Source organism: Oncorhynchus mykiss, chromosome 4, assembly GCF_057628025.1.
Source record: "Oncorhynchus mykiss isolate SJ-2025 chromosome 4, ASM5762802v1, whole genome shotgun sequence".
Taxonomy (NCBI): Eukaryota; Metazoa; Chordata; class Actinopteri; order Salmoniformes; family Salmonidae; genus Oncorhynchus; species Oncorhynchus mykiss.
In genome coordinates this window covers 237,007-261,335 of record NC_143025.1, presented here as the reverse complement: position 1 = coordinate 261,335, position 24,329 = coordinate 237,007, and the positions used below count along the sequence as shown (strand labels likewise).

General features: G+C 46.6%; 1 protein-coding gene across 2 annotated transcripts in view; it reads right to left on the bottom strand.

The window, feature by feature from the left end:
• Nucleotides 1–24,329, bottom strand: part of LOC110522685 (anoctamin-1-like) — a 335,378-nt gene that overhangs the window by 146,626 nt on the left and 164,423 nt on the right. The window contains exons 13-15 of one of the 2 annotated variants that reach the window (XM_090230797.1): nucleotides 13,084–13,166; nucleotides 5,686–5,763; nucleotides 3,708–3,767 (exon numbers count right to left, since the gene is read on the bottom strand). In XM_090230797.1, the coding sequence (XP_090086923.1) occupies nucleotides 3,708–3,767; nucleotides 5,686–5,763; nucleotides 13,084–13,166 (221 nt within the window). Of the gene's footprint in view, nucleotides 1–3,707; nucleotides 3,768–5,685; nucleotides 5,764–12,023; nucleotides 12,164–13,083; nucleotides 13,167–24,329 lie in introns of those variants that run through there. The other variant, XM_090230796.1, reaches the window with a different exon arrangement.

Genomic DNA, 24,329 nt, shown 5'->3' with positions numbered 1-24,329 from the left:
CTGGACCCCCACAAATCAGCCGGGCTAGACATATTGGACCCTTTCTTTCTAAAATTATCTGCCACAATTGTTGCAACCCCTATTACTAGCCTGTTCAACCTCTCTTTCGTGTTGTCTGAGATTCCCAAAGATTGGAAAGCAACTGCTGTCATCCCCCTCTTCAAAGTTGCGGACGCTCTTGACCCAAACTACTACAGACCTATATCTATCCTACCCTGCCTTTCTAAGGTCTTCAAAAGCCAAGTTAACAGACAGATCACCGACCATTTTGAATCCTACTGTACCTTCTCCGCTATGCAATCTAGTTTCAGAGCTGGTCATGGATGCACCTCAGCCACGCTCAAGGTCCTAAACGATATCTTTATCCGCCATCGATAAGAAACAATACTGTGCAGCCGTCTTCATTGACCTGGCCAAGGCTTCGACTCTGTTAATCACCACATCCTCATCGGCAGACTCGATAGCCTTGGTTTCTCAAATGATTGTCTCGCCTGGTTCACCAACTACTTCTCCGACAGAGTTCAGTCTGTCAAATCTGAGGGCCTGTTGTCTGGGCCTCTGGCAATCTCTATGGGGATGCCACAGGGTTAAATTCTTGGGCCGACTCTCTTCTCTGTATACATCAATGATGTCGCTCTTGCTGCTGGTGATTCTCTGATCCACCTCTACGCAGACGACACCATTATGTATATTTCTGGCCCTTCTTTGGACACTGTTAACAACCCTCCAAATGAGCTTCAATGCCATACAACTCTCCTTCCTTGGCCTCCAACTGCTCTTAAATACAAGTCAAACACACAAAACATCCTTCACCCATGCTGCCAAATATACCCCCGTAAAACTGACCATCTTACAGATCCTTGACTTCGGCGATGTAATTTACAAAATAGCCTCCAACACCCTACTCAACAAATTGGATGCAGCCTATCACAGTGCCATCCGTTTTGTCACCAAAGCCCCATATACTACCCACCACTGCGACCTGTACACTCCGGTTGGCTGGCCCTCGCTTCATACTCGTCGCCAAACCTACTGGCTCCAGGTCATCTACAAGACTCTGCTAGGTAAAGTCCCGCCTTATCTCTGCTCGCTGGTCACCATAGCAGCACCCACCTGTAGCACGCGCTCCAGCAGGTATATCCCACTTGTCACCCCCAAATTCCTCCTTTGGCCGCCTCTCCTTCCAGTTCTCTGCTGCAATTGACTGGAACGAACTACAAAAATCTCTGAAACTGGAAACACATATCTCCCTCACTAGCTTTAAGCACCAGCTGTCAGAGCAGCTCACAGATCACTACACATAGCCCATCTATAAATAGACCAAACAACTACCTCTTCCCCTACTGTATTTATTTATTTTGCTCCTTTGCACCCCAGTATTACTACTTTGCACACTCATCTACTGTCAAATCTACGATTCCAGTGCTATATTTTACTTCGCCACCATGGCCTATTTATTGCCTTTACCTCCCTTTTCTCACCTCATTTGCTCACATTGTATATAGACTTATTTTTCTACTGTATTATTGACTGTATGTTTGTTTTAATCCATGTGTAACTGTGTTGTTATATGTGTCGAACTGCTTTACTTTATCTTGCTTTATCTTGGCCAGGTCGCAGTTGTAAATGAGAACTTGTTCTCAACTTGCCTACCTGGTTAAATAAAGGTTAAATAAAATAAAAAATACTGACAGGGTTAGACTCACACAGACAGGTTTAGGGTTAGACGCATACTGACATGGAAATCATGTGCCTGTTTACTGAAAGTCTCAACATCTCTCTAGCTAGTCTACCTTCTCTCTCTATATATAATCTGAGGTAATCTGCGGAAGGTAAGCAGCTTTTGGCTAAACCAACCAGAGCAGGGGTTCCCACACACCCTCGCACGTGCACACACACACGCACGTACACACACACACGCACGTACACACACACACACGCACGTACACACACACACACGCACGTACACACACACAGGTTTATTTACTAAATTGCAGTTAAGCCTTAGCATTAGCATCCTTAGCATTAGCATCCTTCAGTTCATCCTTCAGATAAAAACAATGGAAGCTCTGCTAGCATCCTTCAGATAAAAACAATGGAAGCTCTGTTAGCTTGATCTGTAACAAAACAGTAGGAGCTCGTCAGCATGCTTTGTTTAAGAAATTCAATGGAACTCCTCCCTCTCTCTTCCCTCCCAACCTCTCTCCAGCCCACCACTTCTCCCTCCCTCCCTCCCTCCCTCCCTCCCTCCCTCCCTCCCTCCCTCCCTCCCTCCTTCAACTTCTCTGTCCCTCCCTCCCCTCCCACAACTTCTTTCCCTCCCTCCCTGCCTCCCTCTCTCTCTCTCCTTCCCTCCCACCACTTCTCTCCTTCCCTCCCTCCACTCCCACAACTTCTTTCTTTCCCTCTCCCTCCTTGCTTCTCTCTTTCCCTCCCACCACTTATCTCCTTCCCTCCCTCCACTCCACCACTTCTCTCCCCTCTCCCTCCTTGCTTCTCTCCTTCCCTCCTAGCATTTCTTTCTTTTCCTCCCTTTCTCTCTTTCCCTCCCTCCCTCCTCTCCTCCTTCCCTCGCACCACTTCTCTCCCCCCTCCCTCACCCTCTTTCCTTCCACTACTTCTCTTTTCCTTCCTTCCTTCCTTCCTTCCTTCCTTCCTTCCTTCCTTCCTTCCTTCCTTCCTTCCTTCCTTCCTTCCTTCCTTCCCACCACAGCTCTCCTTCCCTCCCTCCCACCACTTTCTTTACCTCCTTCCCTCCCTCTCTCCTCCCCTCCCACCACTTCTCTTTCCCTCCCTCCCTTTCTCTCTCCTTCCCTGCTTCCCTCCCCCTCTTTCCCTACCTCCCTCCCCCTCTCTCTTTCCCTCCCACTACTTCTTTCTTTCCCTCCCTCTCCTTCCCTCACCCTCCCTCCATTTCTCCATCCTTCCCTATCTCCTTCTCTCCTTCCCTTGCTCCCTCCCACCACTTATCTCCCCCTCCCTCCCTCGCTCCTTCCATAACTCCCTCCCTCACTCGCTCTTTCCATTCCTCCCTCCCTCTGCTCTTTCCATTCCTCCCTCCCTCCTCTCCCTCCATTCCTCCCTCCCTCCCTCCTCTCCTTCGATTCCTCCCTCCCTCCCTCCTTTCATGCCTCCCTCCATTCCCCCCCTCCTCTCCTTCCATTCCTCCCTCCTCTCCTTCCATTCCTCCCTCCCTCCTTTCATGCCTCCCTCCATTCCCCCCTCCTCTCCTTCCATTCCTCCCTCCTTCCATTCCTCCCCCCCTCCTCTCCTTCCATTTCTCCCTCCCTCCCCTCCTTCCATTCCTCCTTCCATCCTCTGCTTCCATTCCTCCCTCTCTCCTCTCCTTCCATTCCTCCTTCCCGCCCCTCCTCTCCTTCCATTCCTCCCTCCCTCCTCTCCTTCCATTCCTCCCTCCCTCCATTCCTCCTTCCCTCCTTCCCTCGCTCCCTCCTTCCCTCGCTCCCTCCTTCCCATCCCATCCATCCTCTCCTTCCATTCCTCCCTCCCTCCCCTCCTTCCATTCCTTCCTCTCTCTGTCCATCAGTTGTACCTGTGAGAGCATCGTGTCTTTCCCTCCTTCCATTCCATTCCTCCCTCCCTCCATTCCCCCCTCCCACCCTCCATCAGTTGTACCTGTGAGAGCATCATGTCTTTCCCTCCCTCCTCTCCTTCCATTCCCCCCTCCCACCCTCCATCAGTTGTACCTGTGAGAGCATCTTGTCCTTCTCTCCCTCCTCTGCTTCGCCATACCCCACTCCACCCAGCTGCAAATAATAGGAGGCATAATGTCATCACACACACACCTGTATGCTAACACACACCATATATACTTACAGTACCAGTCAAAAGTTTGGAGACACCCACTCATTCAAGGGTTCTTATTTATTTTACTATTGTCTACATTGTAGAATAATAGTGAAGACATCAAAACTATGAAATAACACACATGGAACCATGTAGCAATCAAAAAGTGTTAAACAAATAAAAATATATTTTATATTTGAAATTCTTCAAAGTTTTTTTGCCTTGATGACAGCTTTGCTCACTCTTGGCATTCTCTCAACCAGCTTCATGAGGTAGTTGATGCTACATGAAGCTGGTTGAGAGAATGTCAAGTGTGCAAAGCTGTCATCAAGACAAAGGGTGGCTATTTGAAGAATCTCAAATATAAAATATATTTTGATTTGTTTAACACTTTTTTGGTTAGTACATAATTCCATATGTGTTTTACAATGTAGAAAATAGTAAAAATAAAGAAAAAACCTTTGAATGAGTAGGTGTTCTAAAACATTTGACCGGTAGTCTAGCTCTATATATCTCTATCTATAACTATATCTACAGTATATATCAATCTATGTCTATATACAGTGCCTTGCAAAAGTATTTATTCCCCTTGGAGTTTTTCCTATTTTGTTGCATTACAACCCGTAATTTAAATGGCTTTTTATTTGGATTTCATGTAATGGACATATATACACAAAATAGTCAAAATTGGTGAAGCGAAATGAAAAAAATAACTTATTTAAAAAAAATCTAAAATTGAAAAGTGGTGTGTGCATATGTATTCACCCCCTTTGCTATGAAGCCCCTAAATAAGATCTGGTGCCATCAATTACCTTCAGAAGTCACATAATTAGTTAAATAAAGTGCACCTGTGTGCAATCTAAGTGTCACATGATCTCACATGATCTATATATATTAATCAGAGGCAACAAAGAGACCAAAGATAACCCTGAAGGAGCTGCAAAGCTCCACAGCGGAGATTGGAGTATCTGTCCCTAGGTCCACTTTAAGTCATACACTCCACAAAGCTGGGCTTTACAGAAAAGTGGCCAGAAAAAAAGCCATTGCTTAAAGTGTTGTGGGAAAAAGCCATGTGGGAAACTCCTCAAACATATGGAAGAAGGTACTCTGGTCAGATGTGACTAACATTGAGTTTTTTGGCCATCAAGATATACGCTATGTCTGGCGCAAACCCATCACCTCTCATCACCACGAGAACACCATCCCCATGTTTTTCATTGGCAGGGACTGGGAAACTGGTCAGAATTGAAGGAATGATGGATGGCGCTAAATACAGGGAAATTCTTGAGGGAAACCTGTTTCTGTCTTCCAGAGATGTGAGACTGGGACGGAGGTTCACCTTCCAGCAGGACAATGATCCTAAGCATACTGCTAATGCAACACTCAAGTGGTTTATGGGGAAACAATTAAATGTATTGGAATGGCCTAGTCAAATCCCAGACCTCAATCCAATTGAGAATCTGTAGTGTGACTTAAAGATTGCTGTACACCACCGGAACAAATCCAACTTGAAGGAGCTGGAGCAGTTTGGCTTGAAGAATGGGCAACAATCCCAGTGGCTAGATGTGCCAAGCTTATAGAGACATACCCCAAGAGACTTGCAACTGTAATTGCTGAAAAAGGTTGCTCTACAAAGTAGATCATGCACGCTCAAGTTCTGTTTTTTTTGTCTTATTTCTTGCTTGTTTCACAATAATATTTTGCCTTTTCTAAGTGGTAGGCATGTTGTGTAAATCAAATGATACAACCCCCCCCCCCAAAAAAAAATATATTTGAATTCCAGGTTGTAAGGTAACACAATAGGAAAAATTCCAAGGGAGGTGAATACTTTTGCAAGCCACTGTATCTCTCTATCTATATAGATATTATAATAAATACCTCACTCCTCCTTTTTGTCCCGCTCTTATTCCGTCTCTTCTCTTGTAGGATTTGATCATACTCTGGCCTGGGGGTTTCCTGAGACACACAAACAAACACACTGAAGGCACACAAACACACAGACAACATATACTGTATCTCACACTATGATCACTAAAAGGTGCAACAATGACGTCTAGTTGATTATCCATTTATAGATCAAACGTGCTCAGTTAAAGATTAAAAATGTAAAAAGATTTAAAAATGTAACTAGGCAAGTCAGTTTAGAACAAATTCTTATTTATAATGACGGCCTACTCCGGCCAAACACTCATGACGCTGGGCCAATTGTGCGCCGCCCTATGGGACTCCCAATCACGGCCGGTTGTGATACAGCCCTGGATCGAACCCGGGTCTGTAGTGCCTTAGACCCTTGCGCCACTCAGGATCCCCAAAGATAATAGATAAATAAGGTACAAAATGCTCATTTATAGATAATCAGGTCAAACATACCCAGTTATCAATAATCAGGTAAAACATGCCCATCAGGTAAATTAAATCAAACTTTATTTGTCACCTGCGCCGAATACAACATGTGTAGACCTTACTGTGAAATGCTTACTTACAAGCCCTTAACCAACAGTACATGGTGGTCTGCTTGAAATATGTTGTTATTACAGACTCGGTCAGGGAGAGGTTGAAAATGTCAGTGAAGACACTTGCCAGTTGATCAGCGCATGCTCAGAGTACACGTCCTGGTAATCCGTCTGGCCCAGCGGCTGTGTGAATGTTGACCTGTTTAAATGTCTTACTCACATCGGCTATGGAGAGCGTGATCACACAGTCGTCCGGAGCAGCTGATGCTCTCATGCATGCTTCAGTGTTGCTTGCCTCAAAGCAAGCAGAGAAGTTATTTAACTCATCTGGTAGGCTCGTGTCACTGGGCAGCTCGCAGCTGTGCTTCCCTTTGCAGTCCGTAATAGTTTGTAAGTCCTGCCACATCCGACGAGCGTTGGAGCCGGTGTAGTACGATTCGATCATAGTCCTGCATTGACGCTTTGCCTGGAATTTCTTCTAACCGTCCCGGTTAGAGTCCTGCTCCTTGAAAACGGCAGCTCTACCCTTTAGCTCAATGTGGATGTTGCCTGTGATTGCCATTGCTTCTGGTTGGGGTATTTTACGTACAGTCACTGTGGGGATGACGCCATAAATACACTTATTGATGAAGCCAGTACTGATGCGATGTACTCCTCAATGCCGTCAGAAGAATCCTGGTACACATTCCAGTCTGTGCTAGCAAAACATTCCTGTAGATTAGCATCTGAGTCATCTGATAACTTCCTTATTGAGCGAGTCACCGGTACTTCCTGCTATAATTTTCGCTTGTAAGCAGGATTCAGGAGAATACAGTTATGGTCAGATTTGCCAAATGGAGGGCGAGGGAGAGCTTTGTAAGCGTCTCTGTGTGTGGAGTAAAGGTGGTCTAGAGTTTTTTTTCCCTGTTTGCACATTTAACATGCTGGTAGAAATGAGGTAAAACAGATTTAAGTTTACCTGCATTAAAGTCCCCGGCCACTAGGAGTGCCGCCTCTGAATGAGCATTTTCTTCTTTGCTTATGGCCTTATACAGCTTGTTGAGTGCCATCTTAGTGCCAGCATTGGTTTGTGGTGGTAAATAGACAGCTACAAAAAATATAGATGAAAACTCTCTTGGTAAATACTGTGGTCTACAGCTTATCATGAGATACTCTACCTCAGGCGAGCAAAACCTTGAGACTTCCTTAATATTAGATTTTGTGCACCAGCTGTTATTTACACATAGACACAGACCACCACCCCTTTCCTTGCCGGAGGCAGCTGTTCTATCTTGCTGATGGACTGAAAACCCAGCCAGCTGTATGTTATCTATGTCGTCGTTCAGCCACGACTTGGTTGAACATAAGATATTACAGTTTTTATTATCCCGTTGGTAGGATATTCGTGATTGGAAATCATCCATTTTTTTATCCAATGATTGCACATTGGCTAATAGGACGGATGGTAGAGGGGGATTACTCACTCACCGTCGGATCCTTACAAAGCACCCCGACCTACGTCCCCGATATATCTGTCTCTTCTTCATGTGAATGATGGGATTTGGACCTTGTCGGGTGTCTGAAGTAAATCCTTCGCATCCGACTCGTTAAAGAAAAAATGTTCATCCAGTTCGAGGCGAGTAATCGCTGTTCTGATATCCAGAAGCTCTTTTCGGTCATAAGAGACTGTGGCAGAAACATTATGTACAAAATAAGTTACAAATAATGTGAAAAAACACACACAAAAGCACAATTGGTTAGGTGAGCGTAAAATGGCAGCCATCTCTTCTGGCGCCATCATAATATGCATGCTGTTAAATCAGCTTCTTGATATGCCACACCTGTCAAGTGGATGGATTATATTAGCAAAGAAGAAATGCTCTTTAACAGGGATGTAAACAAATTTGTGCACAACATTTGAGAGAAATTAGCTTTTTGTGCATATGGAACATTTCTGGGATCTTTTATTTCCACTCATGAAACATTGGGCCAACACTTTACATGTTGCGTTTATATTTTTATTTAGTATGCATATGAAGTGGGTAAAACAGGGTGTAAACATTAAAGGGACCAGTGTTCAATTACTATATACATAGGGCAGGGTCTCTAAGGTGCAGTGTAGAGTCCCGGGTGGTAGCTGAATAGCAACAATTTCACTTCTATCACTCCAGTGTTAACTTGCTAAACTGTAATTACTTTGCTACTATGGCCTATTTATTGCCTTACCTCCTCATGCAATTTGCACACACTGTATATAGACTTTCTTTTTTTCTATTGTGTTGTTGACTGTACGTTTGTTTATTCCATGTATAACTCTGTATAACTCTTGTTTCTGTCGCACTGCTTTGCTTTATCTTGGCCAAATCGCATTTGTAAATGAGAACTTCTTCTCAACTAGCCTAGCCTTAAATAAAGCCTTAAATAAAGGTGAAATAAAAAAAATTATGACTAAGTTCATGGCAGGGTGCTGACTATAACAGTCTGATGGCCTGGAGATAGAAGAATCAAACCGAGAGACTGAAAAACAGCAACTGTACTGTCTCTGCCTTTTAGATGGTACTGTGGTGAACAGGCCGTTCATGGGTGGCTGAGGTCCTTGATGATCTTCTTGACCCTGGTGTAGATCTTCTTGCCCCCAGTGTAAAGCGTTGGGCTGACTGCGCCACCCTCTGGAGAGCCCTGCAATTGCGGACAGTGTAATTGCCATGCCAGACAGTGATACAGTCAGACAGGATGCTCTCATTGGTGCATCTGTAGAAGTTTGTGAGGGTCTTAAGGGCCAAGCCAAATTCCTTCAGGCCCCTGAGGTTGAAGAGGCGCTGGACCATTTCAGGTTGTCGGTGATGTGCCGAGGAGCAGATAGCACACTGCTTAAATAGACCCTGAAGAGCTTAACCACAGCGTGGCCAGTAATAAACTGCTTCTGAACATTTCTAAAACCTAAGAGCAGTGTATTTGGTACAAATCATTCCCTAAGCTCTAGACCTCAACTGAATCTGGTAATGAATGGTGTGGCTGTTGAAGTAGAGGAAACTAAACTAATTAGTGTTAACTTCACTTGTAAACTGTCATGTCAAATAATATAGATTCAATGGTTATAAAGATGGGGAAAGGTTTGTCCATAATAAAGAGATTGGCTGCTTTTTTTGACATCACACTCCAAAAAGCAAATCCTGCAGGCTCTAGTTTTATCTTATCTTGATTATTGTCCAGATATGTGGTCAATTGCTGCAAGGAAATACCTAATTAAGCAGCTGCTGCCCCAGAACAGAGTGGAACATCTTGCTCTTCATTGTAATCAGAGGGTTAATATAAATACAATCCATTCCAGTCTCTTCTTTTTATAAGACTCATTAATGTGTTAAAAATTCCAAATTATTTGCATAGTCACCTTACACACAGCTCTGACACACACTTATCGCACTAAATATGCCACCAGGGGTCTTTTCAGTCCCCAAATCCAGACCAAATTCAAGAAAGTGTGCAATATTATATAGAGCAATTACTGCATGCTGTGGACCACAGGAAGAAGAGAGGTTGCTTTTGTAACAGCTAATGGGGATTCCAATAAAATAACAAATACAGAAGCAGCTCTTTCTCCAGCTAACTCACTGCATTAACAGACCTTGAAGCAGCTCTTTATCCAGCTCACTGCTTTAACAGACCCCAAAACAGCTCTTTATCCAGCTCACTACTTTAACAGACCCTAAAACAGCTCTTTATCCAGCTCACTACTTTAACAGACCATAAAGCAGCTCTTTATCCAGCTCACTGCATTAACAGACCTTGAAGCAGCTCTTTATCCAGCTCACTGCTTTAACAGACCCTAAAGCATCTCTTTATCTAGCTCACTGCTTTAACAGACCCTAAAGCAGCTCTTTATCCAGCTCACTGCTTTAACAGACCCTAAAGCAGCTCTTTATCCAGCTCACTGCTTTAACAGACCCTAAAACAGCTCTTTATCCAGCTCACTACTTTAGCAGACCCTAAAACAGCTCTTTATCCAGCTCACTACTTTAACAGACCCTGAAGCAGCTCTTTATCCAGCTATCGTACCACTTTAACAGAACCTGAAGCACTTACCTATACTAACCACTGATTTAACAGACCCTGAAACAGCTCCTTTTCCAGCTCACTGCTTTAACAAACCCTGAAACAACTCTTTATACAACTAGCTAACTGTTTTAATAGACCCGGAAGCAGCTCTTTTTCCAGCTAGCTCAATGTTTTAACAGACTATGAAGCAGCTATTTATCCAGCTAGCTCACAAATTTAACAGACCCTGAAACAGCTCTTTATTTAGCCAGGCCACTGCTTTAAAACACTCTAAAGCAGCTTTTTACCCAGCTAGCTCACTGCTTTAATCAAACCTTAATCCAGCTAGCTTCTTTAACAGACCTAGAAGCAGCTTTTTATCCAGCCAGTTCACTGGTTTAAAACCTCTCTGGGATAGGCTGGACGTAAATGTCCCACTTGGCCAATTGCCAGGGAAATGCAGAGCGCCAGATTCAAATAAAATACTATAAAATTCAAACGCCTGACCAGCATCACCACCCTGGATGGTTCCGACCTTGAATATGTGGACATCTATAAGTACCTAGGTGTCTGGCTAGACTCTAAACTCTCCTTCCAGACCCATATCAAACATCTCCAATCGAAAATCAAATCAAGAGTCGGCTTTCTATTCCGCAACAAAGCCTCCTTCACTCACGCCACCAAACTTACCCTAGTAAAACTGACTATCCTACCGATCCTCGACTTTGGCGATGTCATCTACAAAATTGCTTCCAACACTCTACTCAGCAAACTGGATGCAGTTTATCACAGTGCCATCCGCTTTGTCACTAAAGCACCTTATACCACCCACCACTGCGACTTGTATGCTCTAGTCGGCTGGCCCTCGCTACATATTCGTCGCCAGACCCACTGGCTCCAGGTCATCTACAAGTCCATGCTAGGTAAAGCTCCGCCTTATCTCAGTTCACTGGTTACGATGGCAACACCCATCCGTAGCACGCGCTCCAGCAGGTGTATCTCACTGATCATCCCTAAAGCCAACACCTCATTTGGCCGCCTTTCGTTCCAGTTCTCTGCTGCCTATGATTGGAACGAATTGCAAAAATCGCTGAAGTTGGAGACTTTTATCTCCCTCACCAACTTCAAACATCTGCTATCTGAGCAGCTAACCGATCGCTGCAGCTGTACATAGTCTATTGGTAAATAGCCCACCCATTTTCACCTACCTCATCCCCATACTGTTTTTTATTTATTTATTTTTCTGCTCTTTTGCACACCAATATCTCTACCTTTACATAACCATCTGATCATTTATCACTCCAGTGTTAATCTGCATAATTGTAATTATTTGCCTACCTTCTCATGCCTTTTGCACACAATGTATATATAGACTCCCCTTTTTTCTACTGTATTATTGACTTGTTAATTGTTTACTCCATGTGTAACTCTGTGTTGTCTGTTCACACTGCTATGCCTTATCTTGGCCAGGTCGCAGTTGCAAATGAGAACTTGTTCTCAACTAGCCTACCTGGTTAAATAAAGGTGAAATAAAAATAAAAAATAAAAAAATCACACATGTAAGATACCAAATTAAAGATACACTCGTTGTGAATCCAGCCAACATGTCAGATTTCAAAAAGGCTTTTCGGCGAAAGCATAAGAAGCTATTATCTGATGATAGCACAACAGTAAACAAAGATAGAAATAATATTTCAACCCTGCAGGCGCTACACAAAACACAGAAATAAAATATAAATCATGCCTTACCTTGGACGAGCTTCTTTTGTTGGCACTTTTGTTGGCACAATATGTCCCATAAACATCACAAATGGTCCTTTTGTTCTATTAATTCCGTCCATATATATCCAAAATGTCCATTTATTTGGCGCGTTTGATCCAGAAAAAAACAGCTTCCAATTTGCGCAACTTCACTTCAAAATATCTCAAAAGTTACCTGTAAACTTTGCCAAAACATTTCAAACTACTTTTGTAATAAAACTTTAGGTATTTTTAAACGTTAATAATCGATCAAATTGAAGACGGGTCTATCTGTTTTCAATACAGGACAACAACAAACTGACGCTACTTTTCTAGTCTTGCCCAACTCTCAACAGTGTTACACTGTTTCAAGATGGCCGTACTTCTTCATTTCACAAAGGAATAACCTCAACCATTTTCCAAAGACTGGTGACATCCAGTGGAAGCGGTAGGAACTGCAAACAAGTGCCTGAGAAATCCAGTTCCCCAATGGAATATCATTGAATAGACAGTGACCTCAATGTTTTTTTTCTGAATGGTTAGTCCTCAGGGTTTTGCCTACTACATAAGTTCTGTTATACTCACAGACATGATTCAAACAGTTTTAGAAACCTCCAAGGGTTTTCTATCCAAATCTACTAATAATATGCATATCTTATATTCTTGGCATGAGTAGCAGGAAGTTGAAATTGGGCACGCTATTTATCCAAAAGTGAAAATGCTGCCCCCTATCCCAAAGAGGCAAGAAAACTCAATCTCAGGTAGGGGTATTTTTTTATTTAGTTTATTTAGTAAACATTTCACGGTAAGGTCTACACCAATAAGGTCTACACCGCTTGTATTCAGCGCATGTGACAAATACAATTTGATTTGATATAAGCATGCTGACAGAGAGATGACAGTGTGTAGTGTGGGGTGTGTGTGTGTTTGGGTGTGTGTGTGTGTGTTCGGGTTTAAGAGGATAATCTGCAAAGATGGGGAGCTGGTATCACCTCTTGACATCATAGAGCAGCAGGTCATGACCCTAGTAACGCTAACATGCCATTTAAGTCAGTGTGTCTGGTCCTACCTCCTCGTCCTCTAGACTGGTCAGATCCCAGGCATGTTTCAGACACATCTGCCTCCTCTTCCAGTGCTCCAGAAAAAAAGCAGCTAAACACACACACAAAAACGTTAAAAGGACCTGAAATGTATTAGAACTCTCAGTGGCCAAAGCCCCTAAAAGCTATGTAGCTTAATTTGTTGCTAGTAAGTAGGGGCAGTAGTGGGTTAAGTAGGGGCAGGCAGTGGGGCAGGCAGGTAGGGGAAGTAAGGGGGCAGGCAGTGGGGCAGGCAGGTAGGGGAAGTAAGGGGGCAGGCAGTGGGGCAGGCAGGTAGGGGAAGTAAGGGGGCAGGCAGTGGGGCAGGAAGGTAGGGGAAGTAAGGGGGCAGGCAGTGGGGCAGGCAGGTAGGGGAAGTAAGGGGGCAGGCAGTGGGGCAGGAAGGTAGGGGAAGTAAGGGGGCAGGCAGGTAGGGGAAGTAAGGGGGCAGGCAGTGGAGGTAGGGGAACGGTAGGAGCAGTAGTGGGTAGAGGTCGACCGATTATGATTTTTCAACGCCGATACCGATTATTGGAGGACCCCCCCCCAAAAAAACGATACCGATACCGATTATTGGAGGACCAAAAAAAAGGCAGATACCGATTATTGGAGGACCCAATATGAACACTTATTTTAACTTAATATAATACATCAATAAAGTCAATTTAGCCTCAAATAAATAATGAAACATGTTCAATTTGGTTTAAATAATGCAAAAACAAAGTGTTGCAGAAGAAAGTAAAAGTGCAATATGTGCCATGTAAGAAAGCTAACGTTTAAGTTCCTTGCTCAGAACATGTGAAAGCTGGTGGCTCCTTTTAACATGAGTCTTCAATATTCCCAGGTAAGAAGTTTTAGGTTGTAGTTATTATAGGAATTATAGGACTATTTCTCTCTATACGATTTGTATTTCATATACCTTTGACTATTGGATGTTCTTATAGGCACTTTAGTATTGCCAGTGTAACAGTATGGCTTCCATCCCTCTCCTCACCGCTACCTGGGCTCGAACCAGGAACACATCGACAACAGCCACCCTCGAAGCAGCATTACCCATGCAGAGCAAGGGGAACAACTACTCCAAGTCTCAGAGCGAGTGATGTTTGAAACGCTATTAGCGCGCACCCCGCTAACTAGCTAGCCATTTCACATCGGTTACACCAGCCTAATCTCAGGAGTTGATAGGCTTGAAGTCATAAACAGCGCAATGCTTGGAGCACAACGAAGAGCTGCTGGCAAAACGCACAAAAGTGCTATTTGAATGAATGCTTACGAGCCTGCTGGTGCCTACCATCGCTCAGTCAGACTGCCCTATCAAATCATAGACTTAATTATAACATAATAACATACAGAAATATGAGCCTTAGGTCAAAATTGGTCAATCCGGAAAATATCATTTCGAAAACAAAGCGTTTATTCTTTCAGTGAAATACTGAACCGTTCCCTATTTTATCTAACGGAAGGCAACCCTAAGTCTAAATATTGCTGTTACATAGCACAACCTTCAAGGTTATGTCATAATTATGTAATATTCTGTAAATTTAGTTCTCAATGAGCCAGGTGGTCAAACTGTTGCATATACCCTGACCCCGAAGAGAAGTGACACAATTTCACCTGGTTAATATTGCCTGCTAACCTTTCTTTTAGCTAATATGCAGGTTTAAAAATATATACTTCTGTGTATTGATTTTAAGAAAGGCATTGATGTTTATGGTTAGGTACACGTTGGAGCAACGACAGTCCTTTTTCGCGAATGCGCACCACATAGATTATATGCAACGCAGGACACGCTAGATGAACTAGTAATATCATCAACCATGTGTAGTTAACTAGTGATTATGATTGATTGATTGTTTTTTATAAGATAAGTTTAATGCCAGCTAGCAACTTACCTTGGCTTCTTACTGCATTCATGTAACAGGCTGGCTCCTCGTGAGGCAGGTGGTTAGAGCGTTGGACTAGTTAACCGTAAGGTTGCAAGATTGAATCCCTGAGCTGACAAGGTAAAAATCTGCCATTCTGCCCCTGAACACGGCAGTTAACCCACCGTTCCTAGGCCGTCATTAAAATAATAATGTGTTCTTAACTGACTTGCCTAGTTAAATAAAATAATATTATAAAATAAAATAAAATAAATTTAGAAAATGGCAAAATCGGCGTCCAAAAATACCGATTTCCGATTGTTATGAAAGGGGGTAGTTAGGGGAAGTAAGGAGGATAGTTAGGGGCAGGTAGGGGTGGTAGGGGGAAGTAAGGGGGTAGTTAGGGGCAGATAGGGGTGGTAGGGGAAAGTAAGGGGGTAGTTAGGGGAAGTAAGGAGGATAGTTAGGGACAGGTTGGGGTGGTAGGGGAAATTAAGGGGGTAGTTAGGGGCAGGTAGGGGTGGTAGGGGAAAGTAAGGGGGTAGTTAGTGGCAGTAAGAGGATAGTTAGGGGCAGTATTATTATAGAGTTGAAGGCTGAAGTTTACATACACCTTAGCCAAATACATTTAAACTCTGTTTTTCACAATTCCTGACATTTAATCCTAATAAAAATGTCCTGTCTTAGGTCAGTTAGGATCACCACTTTATTTTAGGAATGTGAAATGTCAGAACAATAGTTGAGAGAATGATTTATTTCAGCTTTTATTTCTTTCATCACATTTCCAATGGGTCAGAAGTTTACATACACTCAATTAGTATTTTGTAGCATTGCCTTAAAAAAATGTCAATTGGGTCAAACATTTCGGGAAGCCTTCCACAATCTTCCCACAATAAGTTGGGTGAATTTTGGCCCATTCCTCCTGACAGAGCTGTGTAACTGAATCAGGTTTGCAGGCCTCCTTGCTTGCACATGCTTTTTAAGTTCTGCCCACACATTTTCTATAGGATTGAGGTCAAGGCTTTGTGATGTCCACTCCAATACCTTGACTTAGTTGTACTTAAGCCATTTTGCCACAACTTTGGAAGTATGCTTGAGGTCATTGTCCATTTGGAAGACCCATTTGCGACCAAGCTTTATCTTCCGGACTGATGTCTTGAGATGTTGCTTCAATATAGCCACAATTTTCCCCCCTCCTGATGCCATCTATTTTGTGAGGTGCACCAGTTCCTCCTGCAGCAAAGCACCCCCACAACATGATGCTGCCACCCCCGTGCTTCACAGTTGGGATGGTGTTCTTCGGCTTGCAAGACTCCCCCTTTTTCCTCCAAACATAACGATGGTCATTATGGCCAAACAGTTCCATTTTTGTTTCATCAGACCAGAGGACATTTCTCCAAAAAGTAAGATCTTTGTCCTCATGTGCAGTTTCAATCCATAGTCTGGCTTTTTTATGGCGGTTTTGGAGCAGTGGCTTCTTCCTTGCTGAGCGGCCTTTCAGGTTGTGTCGATATAGGACTTGTTTTACTGTGGATAAAGATACTTTTGTAACTGTTTCCTCCAGCATCTTCACAAGGTCCTTTGCTGTTGTTCTGGGATTGATTTGCACTTTCCTCACCAAAGTATGTTCATCTCTAGGAGACAGAACACGTCTCCTTCCTGAGCGGGATGACGGCTGCGTGGTCCCATGGTGTTTATGCTTGCGTACTATTGTTTGTACAGATGAACGTGGTACCTTCAGGCGTTTGGAAATTGCTCCCAAGGGTGAACCAGACTTGTGGTCTACAATTTGTTTATGAGTTCTAGGCTGATTTATTTTTATTGTCCCATGATGTCAAGTAGAGAGGCACTGAGTTTGAAGGTAGGCCTTGAAATACATCCACAGGTACACCTCCAATTGACTCAAATTATGTCAATTAGCCTATCAGTAGCTTCTAAAGCCATGACATAATTTTTTGACATTTTCCAAGCTGTTTAAAGGCACAGTCAACTTAGTGTATGTAAACGTCTGAACCACTGGAATTGTGACACAGTGAATTATGTGAAATAATCTGTCTGTAAACAATTGTTGGAAAAATGACTTGTGTCATGCACAAAGTAGATGTTCTAACCGACTTGCCAAAATCTTAGTTTGTTAACAAGAGTGTGGAGTGGTTGAAAAATGAGTTTCAATGACTCCAACCTAAGTGTATATAAACTTCTGAATTGTTTAAACCTTTATTTAACTAGGCAAGTCAGTTAAGAACAAATTCTTATTTTCAAAGACAGCCTAGGAACAGTGGGTGAACTGCCTTGTTCAGAACAACAGATGTTTTTTTACCCTGTCAACTCAGGGATTCGTTCTTGCAATCTTTCGGTTACTAGTCCAGCGCTCTAACCACTAGGCTACCTGTCACCCCATGAGGTAGGTGTGGGTAGGAGCATTAGGGGGCAGGTAGGGGTAGGAGGAATAGGGGGGTAGGTAGTGGCAATAGGAGGTCATTAGGGGCAGTCGGGGGTAGGAAGGGGAAGTAGAACAATAATTAGGGGGAGTAGGTTGAAATTAGGGGCAGTATGGGACAAGTAGGGGCAGTGGTGGGTAGGTAGAGGCAGTATGGGACAGGTAGGGGCAGTATGGGACAGGTAGGGGCAGTGCAAGTGTAGGTAGGGGTAGTATGGGACAGGCAGGGGCAGTAGAGTGTAGGTAGGGTCAGTAGGGGCTAGGTAGGGGCAGTAGGGGGTAGGTAGGGTCAGTAGGGGTTAGGTAGGGTCAGTAGGGGGTAAGTCGGGTCAGTAGGGGGTAGGTAGGGTCAGTAGGGGACAGGTAGGGGCAGTAGAGGGGTAGAAGGGAGTATGTGGGGCATTAGGGAGATGGGGCAGTAAGGGATTAGGAAGGGGTAGTAGTGGATATGTAGGTGCAGTAAGGGGGTATGTATGGGGAGTAAGGGGGATAGATAGTTGCGGTAGGGGGTAGGTAGGGGCAGTATGGGACAGGTAGGGGCAGTATGGGACAGGTAGGGGCAGTATGGGACAGGTAGGGGCAGTGCAAGTGTAGGTAGGGGCAGTATGGGACAGTCAGGGGCAGTAGAGTGTAGTTAGCGTCAGTAGGGGCTAGGTAGGGGCAGTAGGGGGTAGGTAGGGTCAGTAGTGGCTAGGTAGGGGCAGTAGGTAGGGTCAGTAGGGGGTAGGTAGGGGCAGTATGGGACAGGTAGAGGCAGTAGAGGGGTAGAAGGGAGTATGTGGGGCACTAGGGAGATGGGGCAGTAAGGGTTAGGAAGGGGTAGTAGTGGATATGCAGGTGCAGTAAGGGGGTATGGGACAGGTAGGGTCAGTATGGGACAGGTAGGGGCAGTACGTGGGTAGGTAGGGGCAGTACGTGGGTAGGTAGGGACAGTATGGGACAGGTAGGGGCAGTATGGGACAGGTAGGAGCTGTATGGGACAGGTAGGGGCAGTATGGAACAGGTAGGGGCAGTAGAGGGGTAGAAGGGAGTATGTGGGGAATTAGGGAGGTGGGGCAGTAAGGGATTAGGAAGGGGTAGTAGTGGATATGTAGGTTCAGTAAGGGGGTATGGAACAGGTAGGGTCAGTAGAGGGGTAGAAGGGAGTATGTGGGGCATTAGGGAGGTGGGGCAGTAAGGGATTAGGAAGGGGTAGTAGTGGATATGTAGGTGCAGTAAGGGGGTATGTATGGGGAGTAAGGGGGATAGATAGTTGCGGTAGGGGTAGGTAGGGGCAGTATGGGACAGGTAGGGGCAGTATGGGACAGGTAGGGGCAGTACGTGGGTAGGTAGGGGCAGTACGTGGGTAGGTAGGGACACTATGGGACAGGTAGGGGCAGAATGGGACAGGTGGGACAGATAGTTGCGGTAGGGGGTAGGTAGGGGCAGTATGGGACAGGTAGGGGCAGTATGGGACAGGTAGGGGCAGTACGTGGGTAGGTAGGGGCAGTACGTGGGTAGGTAGGGACACTATGGGACAGGTAGGGGCAGATTGGGACAGGTGGGACAGATAGTTGCGGTAGGGGGTAGGTAGGGGCAGTATGGGACAGGTAGGGGCAGTATGGGACAGGTAGGGGCAGTACGTGGGTAGGTAGGAGCAGTACGTGGGTAGGTAGGAACAGTATGGGACAGGTAGGGGCAGTATGGGACTGGTAGGAGCTGTATGGGACAGGTAGGGGCAGTATGGAACAGGTAGGGGCAGTAGAGGGGTAGAAGGGAGTATGTGGGTGTCACACCCTGGTCAAAGTATTTTGTGTTTCTTTATTTATTTGGTCAGGCCAGGGTGTGGCATGGGTTTTTGTATGTGGTGTGTATTTATGGGGATTGTAGCTAGTGGGGTGTTCTAGCTAAGTCTATGGCTGTCTGAAGTGGTTCTCAATCAGAGGCAGGTGTTTATCGTTGTCTCTGATTGGGAACCATATTTAGGCAGCCATATTCTTTGAGTTTGTCGTGGGTGATTGTCCTTAGTGTCATTGTTCTGTGTTAGGTTACACAAGTATAGGCTGTTTCGGTTTTCGTTAAGTTTATTGTTTTGATAGTGTTTGTGTTTAGTGTGTTACTTCATTAAACATGGATTGCAATAGACACGCCGCATTTTGGTCCGACTCTCCTTCTCACCTAGAAAACCGTTACAGTGGGGAATTAGGGAGGTGGGGTAGTAAGGGATTAGGAAGGGGTAGTAGTGGATATGTAGGTTCAGTAAGGGGGTATGGAACAGGTCAGTAGAGGGGTAGAAGGGAGTATGTGGGGCATTAGAGAGGTGGGGCAGTAAGGGATTAGGAAGGGGTAGTAGTGGATATGTAGGTGCAGTAAGGGGGTATGTATGGGGAGTAAAGGGGATAGATAGTTGCGGTAGGGGGTAGGTAGGGGCAGTATGGGACAGGTAGGGCAGTATGGGACAGGTAGGGGCAGTATGGGACAGGTCGGGGCAGTGCAAGTGTAGGTAGGGGCAGCATGGGACAGTCAGGGGCAGTAGAGTGTAGGTAGCGTCAGTAGGGGCTAGGTAGGGGCAGTAGGGGGTAGGTAGGGTCAGTCGTGGCTAGGTAGGGGCAGTAGGTAGGGTCAGTAGGGGGTAGGTAGGGGCAGTATGGGACAGGTAGAGGCAGTAGAGGGGTAGAAGGGAGTATGTGGAGCACTAGGGAGATGGTGCAGTAAGGGTTAGGAAGGGGTAGTAGTGGATATGTAGGTGCAGTAAGGGGGTATGTATGGGGAGTAAGGGGGATAGATAGTTGCGGTAGGGGGTAGGTAGGGGCAGTATGGGACAGGTAGGGGCTGTATGGGACAGGTAGGGGCAGTACGTGGGTAGGTAGGGACAGTATGGGACAGGTAGGGGCAGTATGGGACAGGTAGGAGCTGTATGGGACAGGTAGGGGCAGTATGGAACAGGTAGGGGCAGTAGAGGGGTAGAAGGGAGTATGTGGGGAATTAGGGAGGTGGGGCAGTAAGGGATTAGGAAGGGGTAGTAGTGGATATGTAGGTGCAGTAAGGGGGTATGGAACAGGTAGGGTCAGTAGAGGGGTAGAAGGGAGTATGTGGGGCATTAGGGAGGTGGGGCAGTAAGGGATTAGGAAGGGGGAGTAGTGGATATGTAGGTGCAGTAAGGGGGTATGCATGGGGAGTAAGGGGGATAGATAGTTGCGGTAGGGGGTAGGTAGGGGCAGTATGGGACAGGTAGGGGCAGTATGGGACAGGTAGGGGCAGTACGTGGGTAGGAAGGGGCAGTACGTGGGTAGGTAGGGACACTATGGGACAGGTAGGGTCAGTAGAGGGGTAGAAGGGAGTATGTGGGGCATTAGGGAGGTGGGGCAGTAAGGGATTTGGAAGGGGTAGTAGTGGATATGTAGGTGCAGTAAGGCGGTATGGGACAGGTAGGGGCAGTACGTGGGTAGGAAGGGGCAGTACGTGGGTAGGTAGGGACACTATGGGACAGGTAGGGTCAGTAGAGGGGTAGAAGGGAGTATGTGGGGCATTAGGGAGGTGGGGCAGTAAGGGATTAGGAAGGGGTAGTAGTGGATATGTAGGTGCAGTAAGGGGGTATGTATGGGGAGTAAGGGGGATAGATAGTTGCGGTAGGGGGTAGGTAGGGGCAGTATGGGACAGGTAGGGGCAGTATGGGACAGGTAGGGACAGTACGTGGGTAGGTAGGGGCAGTACGTGGGTAGGTAGGGACAGTATGGGACAGGTAGGGGCAGAATGGGACAGGTAGGAGCTGTATGGGACAGGTAGGGGCAGTATGGAACAGGTAGGGGCAGTAGAGGGGTAGAAGGGAGTATGTGGGGAATTAGGGAGGTGGGGTAGTAAGGGATTAGGAAGGGGTAGTAGTGGATATGTAGGTTCAGTAAGGGGGTATGGAACAGGTAGGGTCAGTAGAGGGGTAGAAGGGAGTATGTGGGGCATTAGGGAGGTGGGGCAGTAAGGGATTAGGAAGGGGTAGTAGTGGATATGTAGGTGCAATAAGGGGGTATGCCTGGGGAGTAAGGGGGATAGATAGTTGCGGTAGGGGGTAGGTAGGGGCAGTATGGGACAGGTAGGGGCAGTATGTGGGTAGGTAGGGGCAGTACGTGGGTAGGTAGGGACAGTATGGGACAGGTAGGGGCAGTATGGGACAGTTAGGGGCAGTATGGGACAGGTAGGGGCAGTATGGAACAGGTAGGGGCAGTAGAGGGGTAGAAGGGAGTATGTGGGGCATTAGGGAGGTGGGGCAGGAAGGGATTAGGAAGTGGTAGTAGTGGATATGTAGGTGCAGTAAGGGGTATGTATGGGGAGTAAGGGGGATAGATAGTTGCGGTAGGGGGTAGGTAGGGGCAGTATGGGACAGGTAGGGACAGTATGGGACAGGTAGGGGCAGTACGTGGGTAGGTAGGGGCAGTATGGGACAGGTAGGGGCAGTATGGGACAGGTAGGGGCAGTGCAAGTGTAGGTAGGGGCAGTATGGGACAGTCAGGGGCAGTAGAGTGTAGTTAGCGTCAGTAGGGGCTAGGTAGGGGCAGTAGGGGGTAGGTAGGGGCAGTAGGGTCAGTAGGGGGTAGGTAGGGGCAGTATGGGACAGGTAGAGGCTGTAGAGGGGTAGAAGGGAGTATGTGGGGCACTAGGGAGATGGGGCAGTAAGGGTTAGGAAGGGGTAGTAGTGGATATGTAGGTGCAGTAAGGGGGTATGGGACAGGTAGGGTCAGTAGAGGGGTAGAAGGGAGTATGTGGCACATTAGGGAGGTGGGGCAGTAAGGGATTAGGAAGGGGTAGTAGTGGATATGTAGGTGCAGTAAGGAGGTATGTATGGGGAGTAAGGGGCATAGATAGTTGTGGTAGGGGGTAGGTAGGGGCAGTATGGGATAGGTAGGGGCAGTATGGGACAGGTAGGGGCAGTATGGGACAGGTAGGGGCAGTACGTGGGTAGGTAGGGGCAGTACGCGGGTAGGTAGGGACAGTATGGGACAGGTAGGGGCAGTATGGGACAGGTAGGAGCTGTATGGGACAGGTAGGGCAGTATGGAACAGGTAGGGGCAGTAGAGGGGTAGAAGGGAGTATGTGGGGAATTAGGGAGGTTGGGCAGTAAGGGATTAGGAAGGGGTAGTAGTGGATATGTAGGTTCAGTAAGGGGGTATGGAACAGGTAGGGTCAGTAGAGGGGTAGAAGGGAGTATGTGGGGCATTAGGGAGGTGGGGCAGTAAGGGATTAGGAAGGGGTAGTAGTGGATATGTAGGTGCAGTAAGGGGGTATGCTGGGGAGTAAGGGGGATAGATAGTTGTGGTAGGGGGTAGGTAGGGGCAGTATGGGACAGGTAGGGGCAGTACGTGGGTAGGTAGGGGCAGTACGTGGGTAGGTAGGGACAGTATGGGACAGGTAGGGGCAGTATGTGACAGGTAGGGGTTGTATGGGACAGGTAGGGGCAGTATGGAACAGGTAGCGGCAGTAGAGGGGTAGAAGGGAGTATGTGGGGCATTAGGGAGGTGGGGCAGTAAGGGATTAGGAAGGGGTAGTAGTGGATATGTAGGTGCAGTAAGGGGGTATGTATGGGGAGTAAGGGGGATAGATAGTTGCGGTAGGGGGTAGGTAGGGCCAGTATGGGACAGGTAGGGGCAGTATGGGACAGGTAGGGGCAGTACGTGGGTAGGTAGGGGCAGTACGTGGGTAGGTAGGGACACTATGGGACAGGTAGGGGCAGTATGGGACAGGTAGGGGTTGTATGGGACAGGTAGGGGCAGTATGGAACAGGTAGGGGCAGTAGAGAGGTAGAAGGGAGTATGTGGGGCATTAGGGAGGTGGGGCAGTAAGGGATTAGGAAGGGGTAGTAGTGGATATGTAGGTGCAGTAAGGGGGTATGTATGGGGAGTAAGGGGAATAGATAGTTGCGGTAGGGGGTAGGTAGGGGCAGTATGGGACAGGTATGGGCAGTATGGGACAGGTAGGGTCAGTAGTGGCTAGGTAGGGGCAGTAGGGGCAGTAGGGGGTAGGTAGGGGCAGTATGGGACAGGTAGAGGCAGTAGAGGGGTAGAAGGGAGTATGTGGGGCACTAGGGAGATGGGGCAGTAAGGGTTAGGAAGGGGTAGTAGAGGATATGTAGGTGCAGTAAGGGGGTATGGGACAGGTAGGGTCAGTAGAGGGGTAGAAGGGAGTATGTGGCGCATTAGGGAGGTGGGGCAGTAAGGGATTAGGAAGGGGTAGTAGTGGATATGTAGGTGCAGTAAGGAGGTATGTATGGGGAGTAAGGGGCATAGATAGTTGCGGTAGGGGGTAGGTAGGGGCAGTATGGGATAGGTAGGGGCAGTATGGGACAGGTAGGGGCAGTATGGGACAGGTAGGGGCAGTACGTGGGTAGGTAGGGGCAGTACGCGGGTAGGTAGGGACAGTATGGGACAGGTAGGGGCAGTATGGGACAGGTAGGAGCTGTATGGGACAGGTAGGGCAGTATGGAACAGATAGGGGCAGTAGAGGGGTAGAAGGGAGTATGTGGGGAATTAGGGAGGTTGGGCAGTAAGGGATTAGGAAGGGGTAGTAGTGGATATGTAGGTTCAGTAAGGCGGTATGGAACAGGTAGGGTCAGTAGAGGGGTAGAAGGGAGTATGTGGGGCATTAGGGAGGTGGGGCAGTAAGGGATTAGGAAGGGGTAGTAGTGGATATGTAGGTGCAGTAAGGGGGTATGCTGGGGAGTAAGGGGGATAGATAGTTGTGGTAGGGGGTAGGTAGGGGCAGTATGGGACAGGTAGGGGCAGTACGTGGGTAGGTAGGGGCAGTACGTGGGTAGGTAGGGACAGTATGGGACAGGTAGGGGCAGTATGGGACAGGTAGGGGTTGTATGGGACAGGTAGGGGCAGTATGGAACAGGTAGCGGCAGTAGAGGGGTAGAAGGGAGTATGTGGGGCATTAGGGAGGTGGGGCAGTAAGGGATTAGGAAGGG